Raw genomic sequence first — 24,526 nt, forward strand, 5'->3', positions numbered from 1 at the left:
ATTTCAAATTAAATTTCACTATACATATTCTATAATCTAAAGGTATAATATAGATATCTTACCTACTCATGTAAATATGTACCTATATTAGACCTTGTTTACAATTTCCTAAGATTATGGACGTCTGAGTATCATAGCTGGTAATCCATATATTTTTCCCTATTTAATTATCTAAATAAGTTTTTTCTTTAGTAATTAGACTAATATCACGAGTAAATTTCGTACATTGACCCGCTTGTTCCTATGTATATTGTTCCTCGTACAGTCTTTTCTTTATCTATAGCTCACGGAATTATCCAATAATATGTCTATTCATTAATCCCCATCGGTTATTTTGTTAAGTATCTGATTTACGCTGCGCTATAAGCAATAAAATATCGTAATGATAGTGTTATCACTGGCCAGGAAGCTCTAAAAATGACTCACGTAATGCTAAAATCGGACCGCTGAGTCAGTGGACCCAACTGACCCGAGCAAAATAGATAACCTGGCCAGACGATATCTGCCTACTCAGAAACGCGTTCCATGGCTAAAGGAGGCTCGATATGGAGTTACGCATGGATCCTAAACCTAAGTTATATTAGCTACCTAATAAATAAAAAATCATGACCCTAAGTACCATGTTTTTAGGGTTCCGTACCTCAGAAGGAAAAAACGGAAACCTTATAGGATCACTCGCGCGTCTGTCTGTCTGTCTGTCCGTCTGTCACAGCCTATTTTCTCCGAAACTACTGGACCAATTAAGTTAAAATTTGGTATACATATGTAAGTTTGTGACCCAAAGACGGACGTGTAACGTAAACAAATGAATTTTAAACACGGGGGCCACTTTTGGGGGTAAATGAGAAAATTAAAACAAAGTTTTTCAAACTATATCGTGTTACTATATCAAATGAAAGAGCTCATTGTGAGAATCTCAAATATATTTTTTCATAAATTTGGAATAAACAGTTTAGAAGTTATTCAAGAAAATAGGCAAAAAATGACCATTCCCCCCCCCCCTTTTATCTCCGAAACTACTGGGTCTAAAGTTTTGAAAAACAATCTACAAAATAGATCTTTACCTATAGATTACAGGAAAACCTATTAGAAATGTGCAGTCAAGCGTGAGTCGGACTTAATTACTTAGTTTTTGATCCGACCCCTACGGGTTTTTTAAAGACATTTCACTCACGTTTCACATGAAAAATACATACATACATATAATCACGCCTATATCCCGGAGGGGTAGGCAGAGACCACGGCTTTCCACTTGCTACGATCCTGACATACCTCTTTCGCTTCCTTCACTTTCATAACATTCCTCATACACGCTCGCCGGTTTAGGGTGCTCTTGACCTGGCCTTTCTTCAAGATTTCCCCGATCTGATCAGAGAAAGTCCGCCGAAGTCTGCCCCTTCCAACTCCCGTTTCTACCTCTCCCTTATACAGTCTCTTTGATAGCCTTCTTTCACTCATTCTTTCCACGTGTCCAAACCATCTCAACATACCTTTCTCAATTTTTGTCACTACATCTTCGCTCAGTCTACACTTTTCCCTTATCACACTGTTCCTAATTCTATCTTGTAATCTCACACCACACACACTTCTCAACGCTCTCATTTCCACTGCATTCACTTGGTTCTGATGCCTCTTCTGCCATACCCAACTTTCGCTACCATACATAAGTGTAGGCACCAGCACTGCACCCCTCTATGCACAGCTAACCGTGCCTTTTGCGACACCTTCTGGCTGCTCATAAAAGCGTTAAGTGCCCCATTCACGCGATTTCCAGCACTCACTCTCCTTTCAATATCTTTATCATGCTTACCGCCCCTAGTGAATAATGTTCCCAGATACATAAACTCTTTCACTCTTTCTTGACGAATCAAAATTTCACAGTTTGTCATATATTCTTCCTTTTCAAATACCATAACTTTCGTCTTACTTACATTTATGTTCATTCCTTTCCTTTCAAAAGATCCAAGCATTCTAGTTACCATCTCCTGCAACTCTTCACCCGATGACGCTAGCAATACCAGGTCATCAGCGTAAAGAAGACATTTGACGGGTAACCCACTCATTCTCAGCCCACATTCATCATTTCTCAAATCATGCAAACTACTGTCCATGAACAGATTAAACAGCCACGGTGACGCTACACATCCCTGTCTAACACCCTTTTCGATGCTAAACCACTCAGTGTACGACCCGTTTACTCTCACACAAGCACTGGAACCCTCATAGAGCGATTTCAGTGCCTGAATGAGACGGCCGCTCAATCCATACACCGACAGTACCGACCAAAGTTCATTCCTCACCACTCTGTCATAAGCCTTGTCCAAATCCACGAAAGCGCAATAGACCTTCTGACCTTTGGCCAAATACTTTTCGGCTATGCATCGCAAGGAAAAGACTTGATCCGTACATCCCATACCCTTTCGGAATCCCGCTTGTGCATCCCATACTTTCTCATCGGTTTCTTTCACTACTCTTTCAATCAATATCTTTGCATACAATTTGCCGACGACGCTGAGTAAGCTAATGCCTCTGTAGTTTTTGCAATCCAGTTGTGATCCCTTTCCTTTGTAAAGAGGTACAATGACGGCCTTGCACCAGTGCCTGGGCACTTGACCGGTTCTGAAGCACATATTGAAAAGGCGGTACAACTGACTTGCTACAATGCCTTGTCCAGCTTTCAGCATCTCGACAGAAACTCTATCATACCCCTGATACCCTTCCCTGATTTCATTCCTTTCAACGCTTTCACAATTTCATCCATGCTAATACTATTTTCGTTCTCCGACACGTTTTCAATGCTTTCATTCAACTCCGAAATTGACGTGCTTGCCTCCTAGCTCTTTATCAAACAAACTTTTAAAATACTCTTTCCATCTTTCTAAGATGCATTCTTCCTCATTCACTAATCTTAATCACATGAAAAATACATTGTTTAAATTGTGTAATGTACGGAACCCTTGGAACGCGAGTCCGACTCGCACTTGACCGGTTTTTTTTTTTAAATCATCAAACCTACACATGCTAAAACCGCGTTTTTGAGAAAAAGTTAAAAGATGTTTTAAACGCATTTTAACTATGTTTTGAAATAGTATTTTATACAATCGTGATATAATAGAAAGCTTTTAAGTTCAGTACCGTGGTTAAGCAACGAAGCCTGCTGAGTTGCTTAAGTAAGGTACGAGATTCCAGACAAAATTCCGATACAAAAAGAATTACTGAGCACTCGTCCTAAGGGATTTTTTTCTAGGAACTGCGGATCAAAAACTTTGTTTAAACTATGTGTATGACTGTGCTAAACGGCTAAACTGTACATCGATTTGCGGGTTTTTTTTTGCGTACACCTTACAATATACTACCTGAAACGATATGCTCAATATACATAGGCGTGAACAACTACATGACAATAAAATTTGGGTGGCTTGATTTTGCTGTCAGTTTTTTAATAATATGATGCTTATATTTGAGGTTGATATAAATTTATTAGCGCTAAAATATTAATACACAGCCAAATTATATTATTATATGCCCAATGAAAGTTTCTGTTTAATATTTTAGATTCCCATTCAATAATAAGCCTAAAGAGAATACGCTTACCACAAGGATTTTCGTACGCTGACCGGCCTGGGTGCTATCTCTAGGTATTGTACGCACATAATTGGCATGATAACAGCAACAATGAATCATGGAAATAATGGTTTCAAAGAAACATATACCCAATTTCAGTATAAACATTAGGATTATTAATATTTTCAATAAAATAAAAGTGCAAAATCCTCCAATCGGCCATTTTCGGTTTAAAGTTATTAATTCCCATAAGAATATAATACATATTCACTTAAATGAGAACATACAGGTTTTCTCATTATTGTAAATACATTAATAGCAGCAAGCAACATGCAGCATAGTGAATTTATTTACAAGCTTATGAATAAGTTCTAACTATAGTGTATTGTATAACATGCTTTCATCTCATCATCATCATTATTAAACATTATTGACATTATATAATATTATGACATTACTGCAAATAGTATAAATGTTGTTATTTATTTATTATTATTATTATTTATCATATTAATATACTTAGGCTATATCTACATTGTTATGAACATGTTATTTAAGACTTTTCTTAAATATTTTAATAGAATTTAACTGAATCACCAATCATGATAATATTTATTTGAATTGATCAGCATAGACAACCTCATTGATCGTAATCCATATACGTCCATTACGTCCACACTAAAAATGTTGGATGTTCAAAAAAATTTTTTATTTTTTTATTTTACCATTAAACATTTATTACGTACAAAAAATATTTATGTTAGCACTTTATGAGTATAACTGAAATATTGCGTTTTTCTCAACCAATGATGATGATAATTATGACGATGCTCTCCTGACCGTTTTCGGCCACAGCGACTGTGTGCTCTGGAGTAGGCAATTTTGAATTCGCGTTATTAGCGTGTAGCTGGTCTGCTCTCTGGTGCGCCCTTAGGTGGCTCACGTACCCTATCTTCTTGCTAAATACTCGAGCGCATTTTGAGCACGTCAGCGCACCACCTACATAGTTGTAGGGAATCGAGGTTGGCGGCCGAGCCTTAAGCTCATCTCGTTTCCTGTCGAGATCACTGCGACGTTCAGTCTCGAAATCGGTGACTCGATCGTGAATGAGGCGCCGCCACTCGGGCCGCTGCGCTGCCTTCCGCTCCCAGACCGAGGGCTGCTGTGCAGTTTGCATCTCTTCATATGTCTTTTCAGAACATCCTTATATCGTAAGTACTGGCCACCACTTTTACGCTTACCGTTCTGGAGTTCTGAAAAGAAGATGCGCTTCGCCACTCTGTCTTCTGACATCCGAGACACGTGCCCACACCACCGCAGCTGCCGCCTCATCAGATACACCTCAATGCCTCCGACATTTGCGCGCCTCAGGACGTTTGTATTTCTGACCCGGTCCATCCATTTGATGTTCATGATATCTCGGAGGCATTTAAGGTGTAATCTGTCGAGTGTACGTATATGCTTACGGTAAAGGACCCATGTCTCAGACGAGTACAGCAGATTCGGCAGCACTGCTGTCATATACACGCTAATTTTAGTGGAGAGCTTCAGGTCATGAGAGCGAAATACCTTTGGCCGGAGCTTCCCGTACGCCATAGTTGCAGCACCAATTCTTGCATTTATTTCAGCATCTAGGTCGTACTTTGCTGTTATCGTGCTACCAAGATACCTGAACTCTCCACCCGCTCCAACATCTCTTCACCGATACATACACATACGCATTTGGCGCGTTGTCAGGAACGTTAGCCATGACTTCCGTCTTTTTGACATTTATTTTAAGGCCAAATGTAGTGCAAGCATCATGAAGACTTGACATTAACCTTTGTAGACATTCCGCAGAATTGGAAACAAAGATCATCCGCGTCGTTCTCAACCAATACAAGTGTACCTGCAATACAAGGGCCTGACACTCTTTGATAGAGAAAGATAGTCTTATTGCGATTCCTATAAGAGGAAAGAGAAAATAGTGCCATGCTTTGTCTTTATCACCGACCGGGCATTTTTTTCATGGTCGGGTTATGACATCATAGCAAGGAGGCGATGGCGAAATACCGAAATTTATAAGTGAAAGAGAAAAAGGATTATGCTGCCATACATGAAACTGTTAATACATGAATATGTCTTTCCCTTACCCCTGGTCGCTCGGTTTCATGTCTATAACTACTTGTATATACTATGTCTATGCTGCAATATTAAAAGGGATTTCAAAATTTGTCATCAATGTCATCACGCCAATTATAATGCTGTCCCCGTCCCGCCCATGATGCCGGCTGTCAATGGTGGTGGTAAGGGTATTTTCTTTAGTTGTTTAGACTGTTAGGGAATATAGCTTGCCTAAGTAATCGTCCGGACCAACATCAGGGGTGTAGAACGGATTGGTTGTCGGCTTCTTGCTCAAGTATACACTGTTAACGTCGGGACTGTACATGTAATCGACAATTCCTCCTGTAAACAAAAAAAAAATATTTTTTCAAGATAACATTTAAATGAAATAACATGATGAAGGTAAGCCTACTATTAGGTACAAAATTAAACAATAATTTTGGCTCACCTTGTCAATATGTAAGGTACAATCATGCAGTGGCCTTAAATAAAAGTAACCTTTGATATGGAATCCTCTGTAATCTCTGTATTGTCATACCTAATAAACTAACGCTCCGAAGAGAATGCTTCCGGTGCCCACGGGCAAGACCTTCAAAGCCATATCGATATGATGATGAGATACTAAACTTGTGTACCTATCTTACATGGAGCGAGTAGAAACAGACTGTCCACTACATCAGCCCCGTTGTCCGTTACCATGTATGGCCAAGTCGGCTTGCGTGTACACTTATGCGGTTACCATATTGATGCTGATATGTACACCGAAGCAGCGCGCGGATCAGTGTCCAATGAGAAGACCATCTTAGTAGTGCGTGTATGTGTGCTACCCTAGATGGTGTGAGTTGTAATCAACCTGTCCACTGCAGCAGCCCCGGTGCTCCTATGATAATGCTGCCGTTGCCCGTGACCTTGACCGCCATGCCGGCTTGCGCATATGCGTAGTAGTTGAGGTGCATGCCGTACTGTCCGTATTCCTTACGCGATCCAACCGTCATGAAAGCTTGGTTTTCTGAAAATGTCATAAAATTTAAATACAGTTCATTCCAAATGATGTTTTGAGTTTTTACATATCCTGGCTGCTAAGAAGTTAATGTTGACACCAGACAGTCTTTGAAAATATATTAAAATGACAGATTGAATACTGAGCGGCCCGGGAAGATAGTGTGTGCTTTTAAATTTACGCAATCAAAAATAAATAGAGTAGGAGTAAGCTAACTCTGAATGGCATCTGCAATGTTAAAGTGTGGCACTGTCATCATTAATGTAAAATTTCTATGAATAAATGTTTATAATGGCACTCTCATATTTTGTTGTGTTCAAGTCGGTGCAAAGTTAGCTCAGACGTACTTTTTTATGCTTGTGCTGTGTGAAACAATTTGTTATTTGCAATAGGTATTCTTTCGAATAAATTTTAGTTTTATAAGATTTTATAAAAATAGATAGAGTTCATCTTTTAACATGTTATTTGCATCATATAAAAATCATCTCCCCGCTTAGGCAGCCGTTAGGCTCGCCTAGCTAGGTTTATGTGAAATTTGTAGATCACTACTTGACCAGAAAGCCGCAGAACACAATAGCCTCAAAAAGCCCAAATGCCGTGAACCGAAAACCGCAATTGTTTGACATTTTGACGTGAATTTTCGCTGCAACTACGTTTTTACCGCCGTATGGATTTGTTCGCATGAATGTTTTATTTTTAAACAAGGACATTTTGTACTGATTTTCTATTTCGTGTACCCTAAGAAAAAATAAACATGTCAATGCCCTCTTTCATGTTATTAAAAAATTCGCGACAAAACAAGTTTTTTCGTTAAAATGTATATGTCTTCTGTTATCTGTTGTCTTGCCTTAGAGAGCGTATTCCTAACCAAAATATGTACTCGTATTGTTTTCCCAAAAATGCACGAAGCTGAGCTGATCGTTATGTATAAGATACCATTTTTATGTAGGTATAAGGTGTGTATCTACTACTTGAATAATGGAAGGCTATATTTTCATTCAACTACTTATATCTGAGTCTGAAAAACTTTAAAAAATGCGTAATATTGTCTTCGGTTACCGCGATAGTTACTCACGTTTTTTTTATCGCGTATATATATATATCTTTACTTGAAAAAAATAATTATAGTGTATAACTAGCCTTATGAACCGATTTTGCATGTACAACCAGCCTTAAAGTTTGTAGTCTATGATTGTTCATTATTTTAGTATGTGGGTATTTTTGCATTTTGTAATTTTTCCTCAGTCACCCGTTGACCACGAACGCTGTAAAGAGTTCGAAACGTCGGGATGTATTATAAATTCAATATACGCGAAATAATCCGTTTTCATAGTTTTAAAAAATGCGAATAAGAATGAATTCATGAATAAAGTGATATTATTTGCGAAATTTAATATTATTTCGCTATAACTTGAACGCTTAAATAATGTCCAAGCTTTCAACTTTTGAAGAAAGAAAAAAAATACCTTAACGTGTAGCAACTAATCGCGGTTAAATAGGTACTCACTCATGTCACCGAGAGGGTATAGCGGGATATTGCGTCTCTTGGTTTGCAGGTAGCACGCCCCGTTCGCCAGAAGATGCCGGTCCCCATACGGCCTGGCCCAGCGTGGTGCACAGATCTTTAGGAAACAGACATACGAGTATCAGAAGAATTTTTAGGGTTCCGTACCAAAAAGTTACAAAAGGAACCCTTATTTGTTATGTGACTGCCTCCTAGCCTAGTCAGTAGTGACCCTGCCTACGAAGTAGGAGGTCCTGGGTTATCGATGTTTCCTATGGATATTTATTTATTTATTTATTTATTATTCAAATTAGTTACACAGCATACTATTAGCAGCAAGGTATTACTACTAATTGACGGAGAGCTGGTAGAAATTTGGAGTAGGTCCTTGAGGCAAGCTGAAAATTTGCCTGATGCCCCTCCTATCTTACCCTACCTCAGCACTACAAGTCTGGCTGCAGGGTAGCGGGTCTAAATCCACCTATAGATTTTTAAAGATTTTTTTTTGGTGCCCAAAAAAGGTTCTTGAGGCAATCTGTAATTTTTACAAGTGAAAATTGAATATCTAAATAGTCATAAAAAAATTATGCCAGACGATTTGGCCGGGTCTTTAACCTTGCCAGACGCGTGCAAAATATTTTTTCAAAAAATTCAAAAAAGGTTCTTGAGGCAATCTGTAATTTTTACAGGTTAAAGTATCTAAATAGTCATAAAAAAATATGCCAGACGATTTGGTCGGGGCTTCCTACCTGCCAGACGATCTAGAAAGTTACGTATAACGTAAAATTAAGTTTGTTATCCTGTATAAATGTATGCTAATACAAAGCTATTTTTGTAGTGCAGAAAATTAAAGATAGAAAGGTACAAATTTGGATGTACGATGTGGTTGTGAGTATGAAGGTGTATATTTATGATAATTATGTGTATAGAATTATGGGTATGAATAGGGTGTGGGCATATTACATATGAAATTAGCGACAATATGTCCGGTTATATTTATCTCTATTGTAGATCCATGGGTAGTTTATTAGTTATGACGAAGGCCTAGGCCTGGAAATATTTTTATTCGCTGTACAGTTCAATAATAAGTTAATTTTCTCTTCTCAAACATGCAATGAAATATCGTCCTTATGTGCGTCAAAACAGGCTTCAAAGTATCACGTTTCGGGCGGAGCAACTCGAAACTTGTAAAGGAATTTCATACGAAATTGAAGGCCTAGGCCGGGAAGTAATTTTTTTTTAATTTTAATGTAAATTTTTTTTCAGTCGTAGCGCAAAAATAATCAAATTTTCGTTCCCCCGTAAGCAACCCTTAATTTATATTTAAAAAAAAACGCTAAAAAAAACTTGTATCTCCGAAACCATGCGTCGTAGCGCAAAAATAATAAAATTTTCGTTGCCCTCTAGGTGACCTTAATTTACATAAAAAAAAAAAGAAACAAAAAAAGAACAAATAAAATCTTTTTTGGGCTGTATCTGCGATATCTGTTATAAATGCGATAAAAATGCGATGATTTCTGTATCTCCTAAACCATGCGTCGTAGCGCAAAAATAATCAAAATATTGCTCCCCACCAGGAATTACTATTAAAAAAATCACAAATAAGAAAAAAAAAGCTTTATAGGGCTGTATCTCTTAAACCAAATTTTTAAAAAACCAATAAAAAAAATATGGCTGTACTGTAGCTTCTAAACCGTGCGCAAAGATAATAAAATTTTCGCCCCCTTTCAACACCCTACGCAGTGAATAACCTATCACATCAGGACATGAAACAATCATTATCATCATCATATTTGTATTATTATTTCATTTTATTTGTATTATTCAATCATTTATAATAAAATAACAAATTCACACGTTATAATACAACACATTACTATTCTGTATTTAAATTGTATTATTTTACATATACATGGTTTTATTAAAATTACAATACATTATTATAAATTCGGTCATATTAAGTTAACTATATCCCTACTAATACTCATACTGTACATAAATATCATAAATATACACATAATATTTACAATCATAATCACATCGTATATCCTAATTTGTACCTTTCTATCTTTAATTTTCTGCACTACAAAAATAACTTTGTATTAGCATACATTTAAATACAGGATAACAAACTTAATTTTGCGTGCGAGTAAGTGCCATACGTAACTTTCTAGATCGTCTGGCAGGTAGAAAGCCCCGACCAAATCGTCTGGCTTATTTTTTTATGACTATTTAGATACTTAACTTTAATTTAGTTTGGTTCTGACCGCGGCCGGGGTCGGTTGTGTTCCGGGGGCCCTTTGCAATGGCATTCGCAGTTGCATCTTGTCGCCGGATGTTGACCGGACCGTGATAGTTTTTGCCGACGCGAGCGTCTGGATATGCAGTTTACGTTTCTCTAGAATATCTGCTTATCTCGAGGGGCGTGGGTTGGTTGTGTGTGAATATGAAGCAGTGAGTGGCAATGTTAACAGTGCAATTTACCGGTTTTTCCATTTCACGTCTTTTAAATAACGGTCCGTTCTTGACAGTGTTTGTAGGTGCAGCTACATTAGGTATTGTTGGGGTTAAGTTGGTTTAAGGGCAAGCGACTTATTGGGCTGCAAATTGTACGCTTGAGCCTTCCTCAGGAGTCGCCCTGTTGATGGGTGGGGGCCGCATGGGGGTCCGCTCGGTGGTTTTTGGAGTTCCGTGCCCAAGGGGTGGAAGCGGGGCCCTGTTGCTGGGGCTCCGCTGTCCGTCTGTCCGTCTGTCTGTCGCCGGCCTGTGTCTCGTGGGCCGTGATGGCTGGACGGTTGAAGTTTTCACGGATGATGTGTTTCTGTTGCCGCTGCAACAACAAATACTAAAAAGTGCGGAGACCCAACACCTCGAATCGACGAGCAAACGGCATCTCAAGATGATATTGGCCTCGCTTGGCACAAGATGTTACGAAGACCGAAACGAAAACGATGAGAAGCATATGACCAACGCTCTCCCTCGACGACATAACCTACCCCACCTACCTCCCAATATTGGCTTAAGGCTGCATAGCCGGCTGATTATAACTATCCATTTCCCATCCCAGAGCGTGTCACTCCCCATAAAATTACGTCCCCTGGTATGCCGGCTAGTCCGGAGCAGGCATGTTCCTGGCTGGGTGTGGCGTCTCTTGTCTTGTCTTGTTGTCTTGTCTTGACTATTTAGATACTTAACTTTAACCTGTAAAAGTTACAGATTGCCTCAAGAACCTTTTTTGAATTAAAAAAAAAATATTTTGCACGTGTCTGGCAAGGTTAAAGACCCGGCCAAATCGTCTGGCATAATTTTTTTATGACTATTTAGATATTCAATTTTCACTTGTAGAAATTACAGATTGCCTCAAGAACCTTTTTTGGGCACCAAAAAAAAATCTTAAAAAATTTATAGGTGGATTTAGACCCACTACCCTGCAGCCAGACTTGTAATAGTGCTGAGGTAGGGTAAGATAGGAAAAGCATCAGGCAAATTTTCAGCTTGCCTCAAGGACCTACCTACTCCAAATTTCTACCATGTCTCGGACCCTATGGCACTGCGAACTACAAAGCAAATAAAAATACAAAGATACGAGAAAACACAAATAATAACAAAGCCCCATTTCCTTTACATCAGATCTTTTTGATAAGACATATATGTAAAATAATACTGCTTGCACTTGGCGGGCCATAATTCTGTAACTTAAATTATATAAAATAAAGTTGTATTCTATTCTATTCCATTCCATTCCATTCCATTCTATTCTATTATATTCTATTCTATTCTATTCTATTCTATTCTATTCTATTCTATTCTATTCTATTCTAATAACAAAATACAATTTAAGTAAATTTGGGCGACGACATAACAGCGTGGCTCCGTTGCGTCGTCTGACTTGGTGTAGAATTCGGCAAGTTTATTTATTTATTTATTTATTTTCGGAGGACCAATAGCTATCAATTATACAATAGTTATATAAGTAAATAACAAAAAGCCAATTATAGGTTCTCACCAATAGCAACAAGTTAACACATAATTGGTGGTTAGCACTAAAATTTTACAACGTATTCAACTAATACTAATTTCAAAATGTGAATACTTACTTATTAAATACCCACAATTCAATACTCTTAATATACTGAGCTAAGAAAAACAAAACTTATTAATAAAATACATCAATCGATACAATGATATTATTATGAGTATGCTATCGCATACGACTCGCTCACTTAGGTAATTTGTTTGCCAGAATCCGTCTTATAGTTGTGATGTTACTATTAAAAACGTCAATATCACACTCTTTCGTTAGTTCATTTAGACTTTTACCAGCTCGCAATAGAAAGCTATTCTTTCTGTAATTACGTGATGAAAATGGAATTGAGAGGGGAGGGAAGTATCTTTTAGGTCTAGATGGAGTATTGAAGGAGAGCTTAGCGAGCAATTCAGGACAATCAATGTTACCATTTAAAATTTTGAGTATATATGTAATATCCGCAATCTGTCGACGTTTATGTAGTGGGAGAAGGTGATGTTTTTTACAAACATTATCATAATTTGATGAATTATAGGGGGTTTTCAATTTAAAGTAGAGGTATTTTACAAACTTTTTCTGTATACGTTATATTCTGTTAATATAAATATTATAATGTGGGTTCCAAATTTGAGACGCGTATTCAAGCTTGCTTCTGACATATGTACAATAAAGAACTTTTATGGTTTTACTTTGGGTGAAATGTAAAGAACTACGCATAATGAATCCCAATGTTTTGGTAGCACTAGTTACTATATTATCTATATGAGTATCGAATAAAAGCTTTGAATCATGGGTGACTCCCAGGTCTTTAATGCATGACACAGTTTTGAGCACATGATTATTAAGCTTGTACGTAGTTGGGATTCTACTTTGTTGTTTCGTAAAGGTTAATGTAAAACATTTAGATACATTTAGGTCTAATTTATTGGTCTGACAATAAGCAACAAGACGCGTAAGGTCATCTTGTAGAAGAGCAGAATCATCTAATGAATTGACTTTGGTAAAAATTTTCATGTCATCAGCAAAACATAGTAATTTGGAAGAGTGGAAACAATCACTGATGTCGTTCACAAATATGTTGAAAAGCAAAGGCCCCAGCAACGACCCTTGCGGGACGCCACTGGGAACAGTTACCCACCCAGACATATAGTTGTTAATGACAACAGCTTGCCACCTGTTATCGATATAAGACGTGAACCAGCGCAAGAGATCACCGTGAATGCCCATGCTTTTTAACTTAAGGATTAGTAGTTTATGGTCAATTCTATCAAACGCTTTGCTATAGTCTGTGTAAACTACATCTACTTGACTACCTTCAGACATGGATTTAGTTACATAATCATTAAGGAGTATCAGATTTGAAACGGTAGATTTGCATCGCAGGAAACCATGTTGGAAAGGACTAAAATAATTCTTGATTGCCGCATATACTTGAGTATGAACTAGTTTTTCAAGTACTTTAGCAAGTATACAAAGTTTTGAGATTGGCCTATAATTGGTTACTTCTGTTTTAGGGCCTTTCTTGTGAACGGGTGTAATGTAGGCTGATTTCCATATCGAAGGGACGTTACATTCAACAAATGAGCGCCTAAATAGTAGAGATATTGTAATCACAATAGTTGCCCCAGAACCACCGAAACACCACACCCTTCGGCCAGAAGTCCGCGCTAGCGATGGGGTCCTGCAGCGACCGCGGCACGCGCACCACAAATGAACTGAAGTGCACATAGTGACGCGACTGTAGCTGATGCACCCTCAGCGTATAGCCAGTCTTCCGGCGGATGTACTCCACCACCTCGTCGGCTCCGGCGGAGTAATGCAGTCGAGACACGTAGAGCGCCTTACTCGGTGTTGCAATCCGTAGACCGGAATTAACCGGCTCCGCAGTGCCACACAGAGTCTTACGGGGCGACCTGCGTGCCTTTCTCTTCCTTTCCACCAGTGTGAATCCCTCCTTATCCACATCGGTGCGGGAGGACTTCTCTGAAAGGGGAGCCCGTGATTTACACGCCTTATTAGAAGGCGCGTTGACCCGGTAAGCTGCGACAGACTGACCGGCGACGTCAGCATAAGCACGCTGACGTGACTTGGAGGAGACAGGAGGCGGTCGCACGCGCGGGGGGTGCGCGGGCGGTGCAGCGGCGCGTGCGGCACATTTTACAGTGTCAGCAGCACGTAAACTAACCGACTCGACACCAGTGTCGGGTCGATAATCGCTCTTGAAATTTGAAACCGCCGACCGAGTTGGAGCATTCCGCAAAGATGTAATTTCGTCGCGTAACTCGGCGATAGTGATTAGACTAGCTTCAAACTTCATAATAACTTCGGCTAATCTTGTATTTAGGGCCACGATTTCCTTAAACAAGAGGCGAACGTCGACATTATCCGGAGCACACGACGGCAGGATTGGGGCACCCGTCGCCACAAACTCCGGAATGCGATCCTTGTTTTCCCTCAGGATTTTCATTATGTCCTCAAGGGACTTCTTCCCGGCTTCATCTCCTCTCCGGCGAGGTACACGATCCCAAGGGACTGGCACAGCACTTGCTTCGCTGCACAGATGTCTTCCACGGTGAAACTCGACGCACACGAATTCATCTGGACAGCAGTCACCGCATCCATCGCTTCTTCCTGCAGCAGCTTGTTTTTTAGTTGCAGGAAGGCGAGAAACTCATTCACGATGGGTTGAGTCTGTTCGGAGTCACTCATCGCGTCAATTTCCGAGCTGCGGCCGAACCGCGCTTATTTCGCAATTAATAATTTAATTACATATCAATGCGTCTATGTCGCTGCGCGCATTGGACACGAATGGAATATAAGTTATATATATATATATTTACATATAAGTAATCCTCTTCTAGTACCCATAACATAAGCCTTGTTGAGCTTAGGTACTGTGTGACTAGGTCGATCTGTGTAAAATTGTCCTATAATATTTATTTATTTATTATACTATAGGTAAAATCAGTGTGAGAAGGAACTTAACACGAACGCCCCGATCGTGATCGTTTGAAGTTTGGTCTATGGTTTAGAACGCACTGCGATTAATTTCTTGCGGTTTCAGTCTTTAAAGTGCGTGCGCTTAACTTATGCGGAGTGAAATCTGGACAAAATTCAATGTCGTATTAAATAAAACAACGTAGTTACTTTTCATAAATTTTCATATATTTTAATAATGTATTTAACAACGTTAAATGCAAGATAAAGTTTACTCAAATGCGAGATTTTTAACGGAAGTTGTGGTACTTTAAAGTCATCGGCGTCGAAAACACACATGTTGACATCTTCCTTTTTTAAGAAACTTCGTATGCTCGACATATTTCACATTCTCTTCCGATGGACCATTGGTGTTCTCAAAATAATAGTTACCTTGCCATAAATTTCCATTTTAAGTGACATATGATTAGTCCCCTAAAAATCCCATTACGCAAAAACAGCAGTTTTTTACAGATTGTGGTCGGTATGACGTACCCAAATTTTCAGTTATTTATTTTTATTTTCGGATACGGTGACCTTAACTTTTCTTAGATGTTTGCCGATGCCCATATCTTCAAGATATTTTTAAACAGTTTTACTGCCACATTTGAATAATCTCATGACCTCTGTAAGATTTTGTGACTCAGCGTGCCGTCATTTTCTTCAATCGATCTCTCCCAGGAAACTGGCTAATGCTGGAAGGTTTACCTGAACCAGACTTTATAGCCGTAGTTTTTTTTTTAAGAACAAGGATGTAAAAATATTATAAACATATCGTTACTTCTAACTCGCTTCCACAAAATGTTCCACTATCTCCTCTTTCGGCCATAGGGAAATATACTGGAGAAATTACATACAGTTTCGCGATGGTGTTCTTCTAGATTGACCACAATTTTATTTCAAGAGAAAGAATCCAATGCCCATGAAACTTACCGGATTAATTGACAGAAATCTATATATCAGATATATAAACTTTAAACTGGCAGTTGGATATAATTTCAGTTTAGTTTTTTGTTTACTTTTTACATGTTCAAAACTTTGTCCAGATTTCACTCCGCATACTTTATGAAGCATGCCGTACGGTACACTTTTCACACACGGTTCTGAAACCGCAAAAAAATAATCGCAGTGCGTTCTCAGCCTATAAAATGAAAAGGCGGTTAATGACCCATGCCAAATTTGTGCCGCCTTTGAGATTTATAGGGAGTAGGTGTAGTAAATAAGTACCTACTTAAATTGCGCTATAGTATATTAAAATGTTATTAAATAACACTTCCTTATTAGTGATGTAATAATAATAATAAATGGGCAGGGCAGCTTGTGGCGAGCTGTTGGGGAGTAACGACCCCACGGATCCGAGTGCTCCCGAGAGTCGGTCAGGGTCTCCGTCTCCGGCGTGTCTTCGTCGGTCGGAGTGGACCCCAAGGGGACCCGCAGGACTCTCAGCTCTGGCTTGCCTTCGTTGGCTGTCCAGAGAGGAGTCGCTAGAGCTATATGCTCCAGGGGTGGAAGTGAAAGATGCATAAGACGCGAGTTGGCACAGTGGCTGCTAACAGCCACTAGGTAGAAAGCGGCGCACACCTCTCGACACCCCTAAGCCGCTCACACCGGTGTTGCTCCTGGTCGTCTTCACGACGGCAGTTTCAGGGGCCCATCTAGTCAGCGGCGAGTCACCGCCTGCCTCGATAACGTGTACAACATTGTTATGGCAGGTGTCCGGACCTCTCAGCAATAGCCCAATCTTTTGACCAGCCAAACTTCAACACCATAACCGGCACTCTTTTCCACTGTGTTTATAATAGCCCCTACGCCTGTTGGAACCGATTTACGGGTATCTATTTGTACCCGTGAATGGGTTCTAGCAGGTGTATTACATAACAGCAAACTTCTCCAAAGGGCCTCTACGTGTTGGATCTGTATCCCCACGCACGCCTATCAAATGACCGGGATGTATATACCCGTGAGTTTATATGAGATACAAATAATCAATAGTAAAGGTATTACCTCTTTTCAAAAAGCGTCCCTGTAACGGCTGTAACTATTAGGTATACATGTTAAGGTATGAAAGTACCGATAACTAACAAAAGATACTACTTTTTTTCCTGCTTGTTAGATACATACTCGTACAAAACGTCATCCTCTCCAACAAATAAATTTGGTCAACTCTAGCAGCACGTACCAACAGTTTTCCCGTCGGCACCACTGCGATGCTTGCGCCAAACCACATGTCGTCGCGGTAGAAATCTCTGGTGCTGCTGATACGAGCTGAAACTATTACCACATTATTATTAACGTAAAACTACTAGTTTCTCGTCTCTATGAACTAATATGAGAAGTTTGAAAAGTAATTTGTTATGTATAAGTTCGGTACTAAGAGCATGGTAGGTGTAAAAATACCTTCATTTCCCAGATTCAATGGTGAGCAGGTGATATTCGTCGTATGCAGGTCAGAAAGCGAACAGTTGAACACCGCACCAGTCGCCATGTGCCTCGATCCTGGCCTGATTGCCTTAGGAGCACCTACTAGTAAATTACTGAAAAAATAGCTAGATTATATACCTACCAATTGCAACTTAACAGTTCTCACTTAAAACTTGTTAAGTACCTATATCTTAATATTCTTAATTTCGTGATTTTGTCCGACAACGAATGTTTTAGGTAATTAGAAATCCTCATTTGATTGTTTTATTGGTTTTTTGTAACGGAAGTGAATGAAGATCATTGGTTAGTACGTTGACATCGAACTTCCATAAAGTTTGATAAGGAACTTATTGTGCTTGGAGCAAATTGTTTGCTCATGATTAAGTTTTATACCTATATTATCAGCAAGTCAAAACCAAAATTATGTTGGCGCTGTGTAATGTTTTATTTAGTATTTATTTAATAATTCTGATCTAATTGGCAATAAAACATCAAGGTCTTTGTTTATTACCTACGTCGTCATGATACCTAATACTTAATCGTAATATTATTCAGTAGTTTTGGATATGTACCTATATTTAACTTATCAATAGCGTATTTTCTAACAAATTATAAATACCTATGTGTAATTAGGTATAGGTTAATTTTTAGGGTTCCGTACCCAAAGGGACCCTATTACTAAGACTCTGCTGTCCGTCTGTCCGTCTGTCTGTCTGTCTGTCACCAGGCTGTATCTCATGAACCGTGATAGCTAGACAGTTGAAATTTTCACAGATGATGTATTTCTGTTGCCGCTATAACAACAAATACTAAATACAGAATAATATAAATGTTTAAATGGGGCTCCCATACAACAAACGTGATTTTTTTGCTGTTTTTTTTCGTAACGGTACGGAACCCTTCGTACGCGAGTCCGACTCGCACTTGGCCGGTTTTTAACAGACTTAAATGTAGACGCTTTGTCAAACTGTAAACTTACCTATTTTCACCAAAAACGACACTATAGCCGAAGAAATCTTCTTGATTATTGGAATGAAAAGTAATTTTGCTTCCTTCATGAAATACATCACCGCCATCACATAAACTAATTAACAATACGCACAAAACCACATTAACACTCATTTCTACTTATATATTTTTATCTATTTCTTATAGTATTACGTTAATATCACCCGTCACTCGTACCGTCATTAGAGAGCACCCGCTCCGACCGAGTTAAAATACATACTGATTACCGCCAACTTACAATTATTGTTCTGATAATGACACTGCTGCAACTTAAGTGTATCAAGTTTAGTTATTAGTTTACAATGTTGTATCTTAAAATTATACCGCAAAGCTTGTTACTTAGTGTTGCACCCTTGGTTGCGGCCAAATAAAACCGCGTAGCAGCGATTTTATTTAGACGATTTGTATTCTCGATTTATATTTTCTATAGAGCTACTTTTATGCAATCAGTTATTGGGAAATCCAGTATTTTACTAGTTTGCTAGATAGACCAATAAAATAATAATCCACAAATAGGTACCTAACTGGCCTTAGCTATTAATCGGTTAACAGTATACAAACATAGATTTCTTAAGTATTTATTTTAACTAATCCAAATGTAGTTCCATTATGTACATAGTTCGATAACTTTGTCTCAAGTTAGTTAGGCGCCACAATAAAACTACTTGACGCGCCGACTGATGATCCCTAAGACAGTACCTCGAACTTGAGCTTTTGGATAGACTTAATTGATAAAAAAATATTATTATAAAAAAACTAAAAACTCGACTGCACACTAAAAAGAGGAAAACAAGCCCCACAAGAAATATTGTTTAATTAAATGCTTTAGCATTAACCAAGCTATGGAATACCGTTTAAACAATATAAAATGCACTATGAAATGTGTTCGTAATCGATAGTTAAATAAATAAAAACTTATTCTAAATACTAACTAAATATAATTTATAAATGTTGATGGTAAGTATCGCAGGCGGGGACCAACAGAGGGTTACTTAATATAGTCATTTTGGTTGTTGGTTGTTAAGTTCACTATTTAGCAGAATGTTACTTAGGTAGGTATTTTCGTTGGTAGCGGTCAAGTTGGTCCCCACCTGCGATACTTACCATCAACATTTATAAATTATATTTAGTTAGTATTTAGAATAAGTTTTTATTTATTTAACTATCGATTACATTCCATAGCTTGGTTTTAGCATTTGATTAAACAATATTTCTTGTGGGGCTTGTTTTCCTCTTTTTAGTGTGCAGTCGGGTTTTTTGTTTTTTTATAATAATTATTTTTTATTTATAACTTTTTAATTGTTTTTATTTAACGAAAATTTTGTAGATTATTATGTAAGTACCATTTGAAAGTTCTACAACGACGACCAGAGTCAAGACGAATCCCGTCTTGATCCCGTGATCAAGACGAATCTAATGATACCTCATACATCAAATTCTTTCAAAGTGAAAGTAAAGAAAATATTATCTCTGTATCCCGTAGGACTTTCGGGATAAAATGTATCCTATGACACTCCCGTGATCAAGACGAATCTAACGATACCTCATACATCAAAATCCATCAAGCCGTTTAGGCTACAGGAGGCCACAAAGAAACATACATACATACATACTTACATACACTCGAAAAACATTACCCTCCTCCTTTGGCAGTCGGGTAAAAAAAACAATCGACGAAACAGGTTTTTACCAATTTATATTACTCATTTGTTACATTTCTAAATAAAAAATGTGTTAAAGTACTAAAAGAAGTCTAAAAACATTAGAGATTGACAGTTCCTCCAAAAATGAACTGTCATAGGGATCATCATTCGCCGCGTCAAGTATAGACAACAAATATAATCACATTAAGTTAGTTTAAGGGTTCCGTACCTCAAAAGGAAAAAACGGAACCCTTATAGGATCACTCGTGCGTCTGTCTGTCTGTCTGTCCGTCTGTCCGTCTGTCTGTCTGTCTGTCCGTCTGTCACAGCCTATTTTCTCCGAAACTACTGAACCAATTAAGGTGAAATTTGGTACACATATGTAAGTTTGTGATCCAAAGATGGACATGTAACGTAAACAAATTAATTTTAAACACGGGGGCCACTTTTGGGGGGTAAATGAGAATATTAAAAAATAAAGTTTGTCAAACTATATCGTGTTATATATCAAATGAAAGAGCTCATTGTGAGAATCTCAAGTATATTTTTTTCATAATTTTAAGATAAACAGTTTAGAAATTATTCAAGAGAATAGGCAAAAAATGACCATCCCCCTTTATCTCCGAAACTACTGGGTCAAAAGTTTTGAAAAAATACACAAAATAGATCTTTACCTATAGATCACCGGAAAACCTATTAGAAATGTGCAGTCAAGCGTGAGTCGGGCTTAATTACTTAGTTTTTGATCCTACTCCTACGGGTTTTTTAAAGACATTCACATAAAAAATACATTGTTTAAATTGTGTAATGTACGGAACCCTTGGAACGCGAGTCCGACTCGCACTTGGCCGGTTTTTTTTTCTGTTTGTTACTACCTATTTTTATGTGCCACAGAAAAGTGTGTAAAAGTACCTTAAGTAAACTGTTGCCACGCCCTAGTAGGGTCCATAACTGTACTTATTTAATTTTAATAACATCTGTAATACCATGGTTTGCGACAAATAAATGATTATGATTATGGCTGCTGTACCTACTAAGTAAGTTATTATTTGATATTTTTTGATTGAATTTTGTAGGTAAGGAGGTGAATAATAGGTAGGGATCATAATCAATCCATCTTCCTATATGATCAATAAATGATGTAGTGTATTATGTAGGTATTGCACGATTTTCGCCATAATTCCCCTCAGAGAAGGCTAAAATTATAGTTGATACCTATATCTCTGTCGCTCGACACTAGATGGATCGTTCAATACTGTAGAATATATTAATCAGGATGAAAAGGGTATTTTTTTTCTTACGTGACATAATGTAGGAAAAGGTAGTCTGATTCATTGAAGACGCGGGAGATTGGGCTTTGGAGGCCAAGGATTTTGTGAGATTTGGCGGGATGTCAGCCTCGGTACGGATCGTACCTGGCCAAACAGATCTTGTTGGCCATTCAACGCGGTAACGCTGCCAGTGTTACGTACAAAGTAAGTAAGATGCAAACGTGTAAACTTATATTCGACGTCGACTATACATTTTCAACCAGGCATGATTCGCTACGGTTCTTTTATTTTATTTTAATTATTGATTAAAAATTACAAAGCCTGTTACGATATCATTGGTTTGCTAAGGATGAGGCGTGTTGACGATTGACGAAGCCTGTGTAGCGGAAATTTTACATCGGTTATGATTTAAGCTTTGTTGATAAGTAATCCAATAAAATCTTGCAAAAAAAATCTGTACCTAAATGTAGTAGGTTAATTTACACTATATTTATTGTAGGATGACTCCAATTCGATCAACATTAACAACGCGTTCATGAATAGATATTAATATTTTAAATAATAATTTTTGCCCTTATCTTTCTTTCCTGTTGGTTGATAATGTCTGACTCATAAATATTGTTTCTGTTCAGTTGTACTATCCGACAACGTATAGGTATTATGCCGATAACTATCTTTTGTCCATGAGTAAACTTTAATGCATACAATTCTCATTAACTAATGATTATTCATACAAACTGATTGTAGAAATAGGTAAAAAAATGAATAGGGGAAGACACTGTGATTAATTTCCAACGTCCGGTGCATAAATTACCTACTTATGTTTGGGTAATCGCCTACTTTTTAACCGACTTCAATTTCATAGAAGGAGGAGGTTCTGTATTCGGTTGTGGCTATTTTTTTATTTTTTTTTATGTATGTTAACCGATTATACCAAGACTCGACTCCGATTTGAGTAATTCTTATTTTGTTCGAAAGGAGCTACTTCCAAGTTGGTTCCATATTAATCTGGTTCTGATCTGATGATGGGATCCCTGAAGAATTGAGGGAACTCCTCAATTTTTAAAGGCACATGTATGGTGATTTGGGTGTTTTCATAAGCAACTTGAGCATTTTTTCTCGAAAACGACCAATTTGATGAATTGCACCTGATCATGATGATTGTTTTGAAGATAGTGATGATGATTTTTTTAATGTAGGATGTTCAGCGATTACTCCGAGACCCGTGGTCCGACTTGAACAATTCTTTTTTTGTTTGAAAGGAACTACCTCCAAGGTGGTCCCACATTAATCTGGTGCTGTTCTGATGATGGGATCCATGAGGAATTGAGGGAACTCCTCAATTTTTAAGGCACATGTATGGTGATTTGGTCGTTTTCTTAAGCAACTTGAGCATTTTTTCTCGAAAACCACCAATTTGATGAAGTGGAGCTGATGATGATGATTATTTTGATGATAATGATTTCAGCGATTACTCCGGCACCCATGATCCGATTTGAGTTATTCTTTTTCTGTTTGAAAGAAGTTACCTCTCCAAGGTGTTTTCGTAATATTTTTGGTTTTGATCTGATGATGGAATCCGTGAGGAATTGAGGGAACTCCTCAATTTTTAAAGGCACGTGTATGGTAATTTCGGTGTTTTCTAAAGTAACTCAAGCATTTCCTCCCCAAAACCACCAATTTGATGTAGTGCAACTGTAGCCTAACCACGAGTTTGACACTAAATATTCTTCGTAACTTTGTACACTAATATGCTAGTACGAGCGAGATGCATAAACAGTAAATTACGCACACGATAGCGAATATATCAATGTCAAACTCGTGGTAAGGCTACTGATAACTTCCCTCGTATGTGTATTATGATTTTTGATGTAGGTAGTGTTGGAAACAACCAAAGAGACTGAGAGGTAAAGGTAGAGGGTATTAGTGTTTGGGGGGTTTGAGGTTGGGGGTTGAGGGGAGGTGAGTTGATGGGTCGGGGACTGTGGGGTTGGGAGTTAAGGGATTGGGGGTTAGGGTTAGGAGTTAAGGGGTCTGGGGTTAGGGGTCGGGGAATGGCGGTTGAAGGGTTGGTGGTTTAGGGTCGAGGGGTTCAGTTATCAGGGGTTGATGTGCTGTGAGGTTGAGTGATCGCCGGGTTTGAGGGATTGGGTCAGTGGCGGGGCAGAGAATGGATTTAGTGACAGGAATGATTTCCCAGACGGACTCGAGGAAAATTCTGATTATTTTATAAAGTTTACGAATTTACAGTTAAACATCATTATGTTTTTCATTCATGCGTCACGCTCTAAAAATAGAAAATAAAAACTTTTATAAAAAAAAAGAGATAAACCGACTTCAAAAAAGATTAAAAAAAATATTATCCTTTTTAGGGTTCCGTGTTTAAGTATATGCGTTACCGATATGTTTGAAGTCGGTGCCAAGCCAAATACTCCAAGTAGTACCAGTCAAAAATAATCAGCTTTATGTCTATAAATCCCATTACAACTGTACAAATATTATAAACGTGAAAGCAAATATGTCTGCCTCTTTGTTACCTTTTCATGGCTAAACAACTGAACCGCTTTAGCTGAAATTTTGCATGAAGGTTCCTTGAATTGTTTTATATTTTGAAATGTAGTCTTCTGGATAAGCGACAGAAAATAACTCAGTCCCAATCCCACACTTGCGTGTTATGACTGTTCAAGAATTAGTAAGAAATGCTCTTTAAAAAAATACGACGACAAAACGTATTAGATTTACACTAACGTCAACCATGTGTTCTGTGTTCTGTTCTGAGGTGTACAGAAAGTTCGTTTATTGTCGTCGTGTACGCTGCGTCTTACATAGGCGAACACTCGCGAACGCGAAGCGAAGCGACGCGGCACGGCGGCCGGCGCGGCTGGCCCAAGGCGTTCGCGTTCGCAACGAGATCGCCCACGTAGGACACTTCTATATCTATGTATCTTTATCGAATTGCACCAAAATCACTATAAATATATGGTTTAAAATTTGGCTTGGCACCGACTT

The 24,526-nt window shown here is 38.3% G+C and overlaps 1 protein-coding gene across 3 annotated transcripts in view; it reads right to left on the minus strand.

Annotated features, from left to right (window-relative positions):
* LOC134745652 (integrin alpha-PS3-like) overlaps positions 1-18,777 on the minus strand; it is a 36,004-nt gene extending 17,227 nt beyond the window's left edge. The window contains exons 1-6 of one of the 3 annotated variants that reach the window (XM_063679790.1): positions 18,575-18,777; positions 17,572-17,708; positions 17,354-17,439; positions 8,175-8,289; positions 6,521-6,676; positions 5,899-6,009 (exon numbers count right to left, since the gene is read on the minus strand). In XM_063679790.1, the coding sequence (XP_063535860.1) occupies positions 5,899-6,009; positions 6,521-6,676; positions 8,175-8,289; positions 17,354-17,439; positions 17,572-17,708; positions 18,575-18,717 (748 nt within the window). In that variant the 5' untranslated portion in view covers positions 18,718-18,777. Of the gene's footprint in view, positions 1-5,893; positions 6,010-6,520; positions 6,677-8,174; positions 8,290-17,353; positions 17,446-17,571; positions 17,709-18,574 lie in introns of all 3 variants that reach the window. The other 2 variants (XM_063679778.1, XM_063679785.1) reach the window with 2 other exon arrangements.
* Positions 18,778-24,526: the final 5,749 nt, after the last annotated feature.

Source organism: Cydia strobilella, chromosome 1, assembly GCF_947568885.1.
Source record: "Cydia strobilella chromosome 1, ilCydStro3.1, whole genome shotgun sequence".
In the NCBI taxonomy this organism is placed as follows: domain Eukaryota; kingdom Metazoa; phylum Arthropoda; class Insecta; order Lepidoptera; family Tortricidae; genus Cydia; species Cydia strobilella.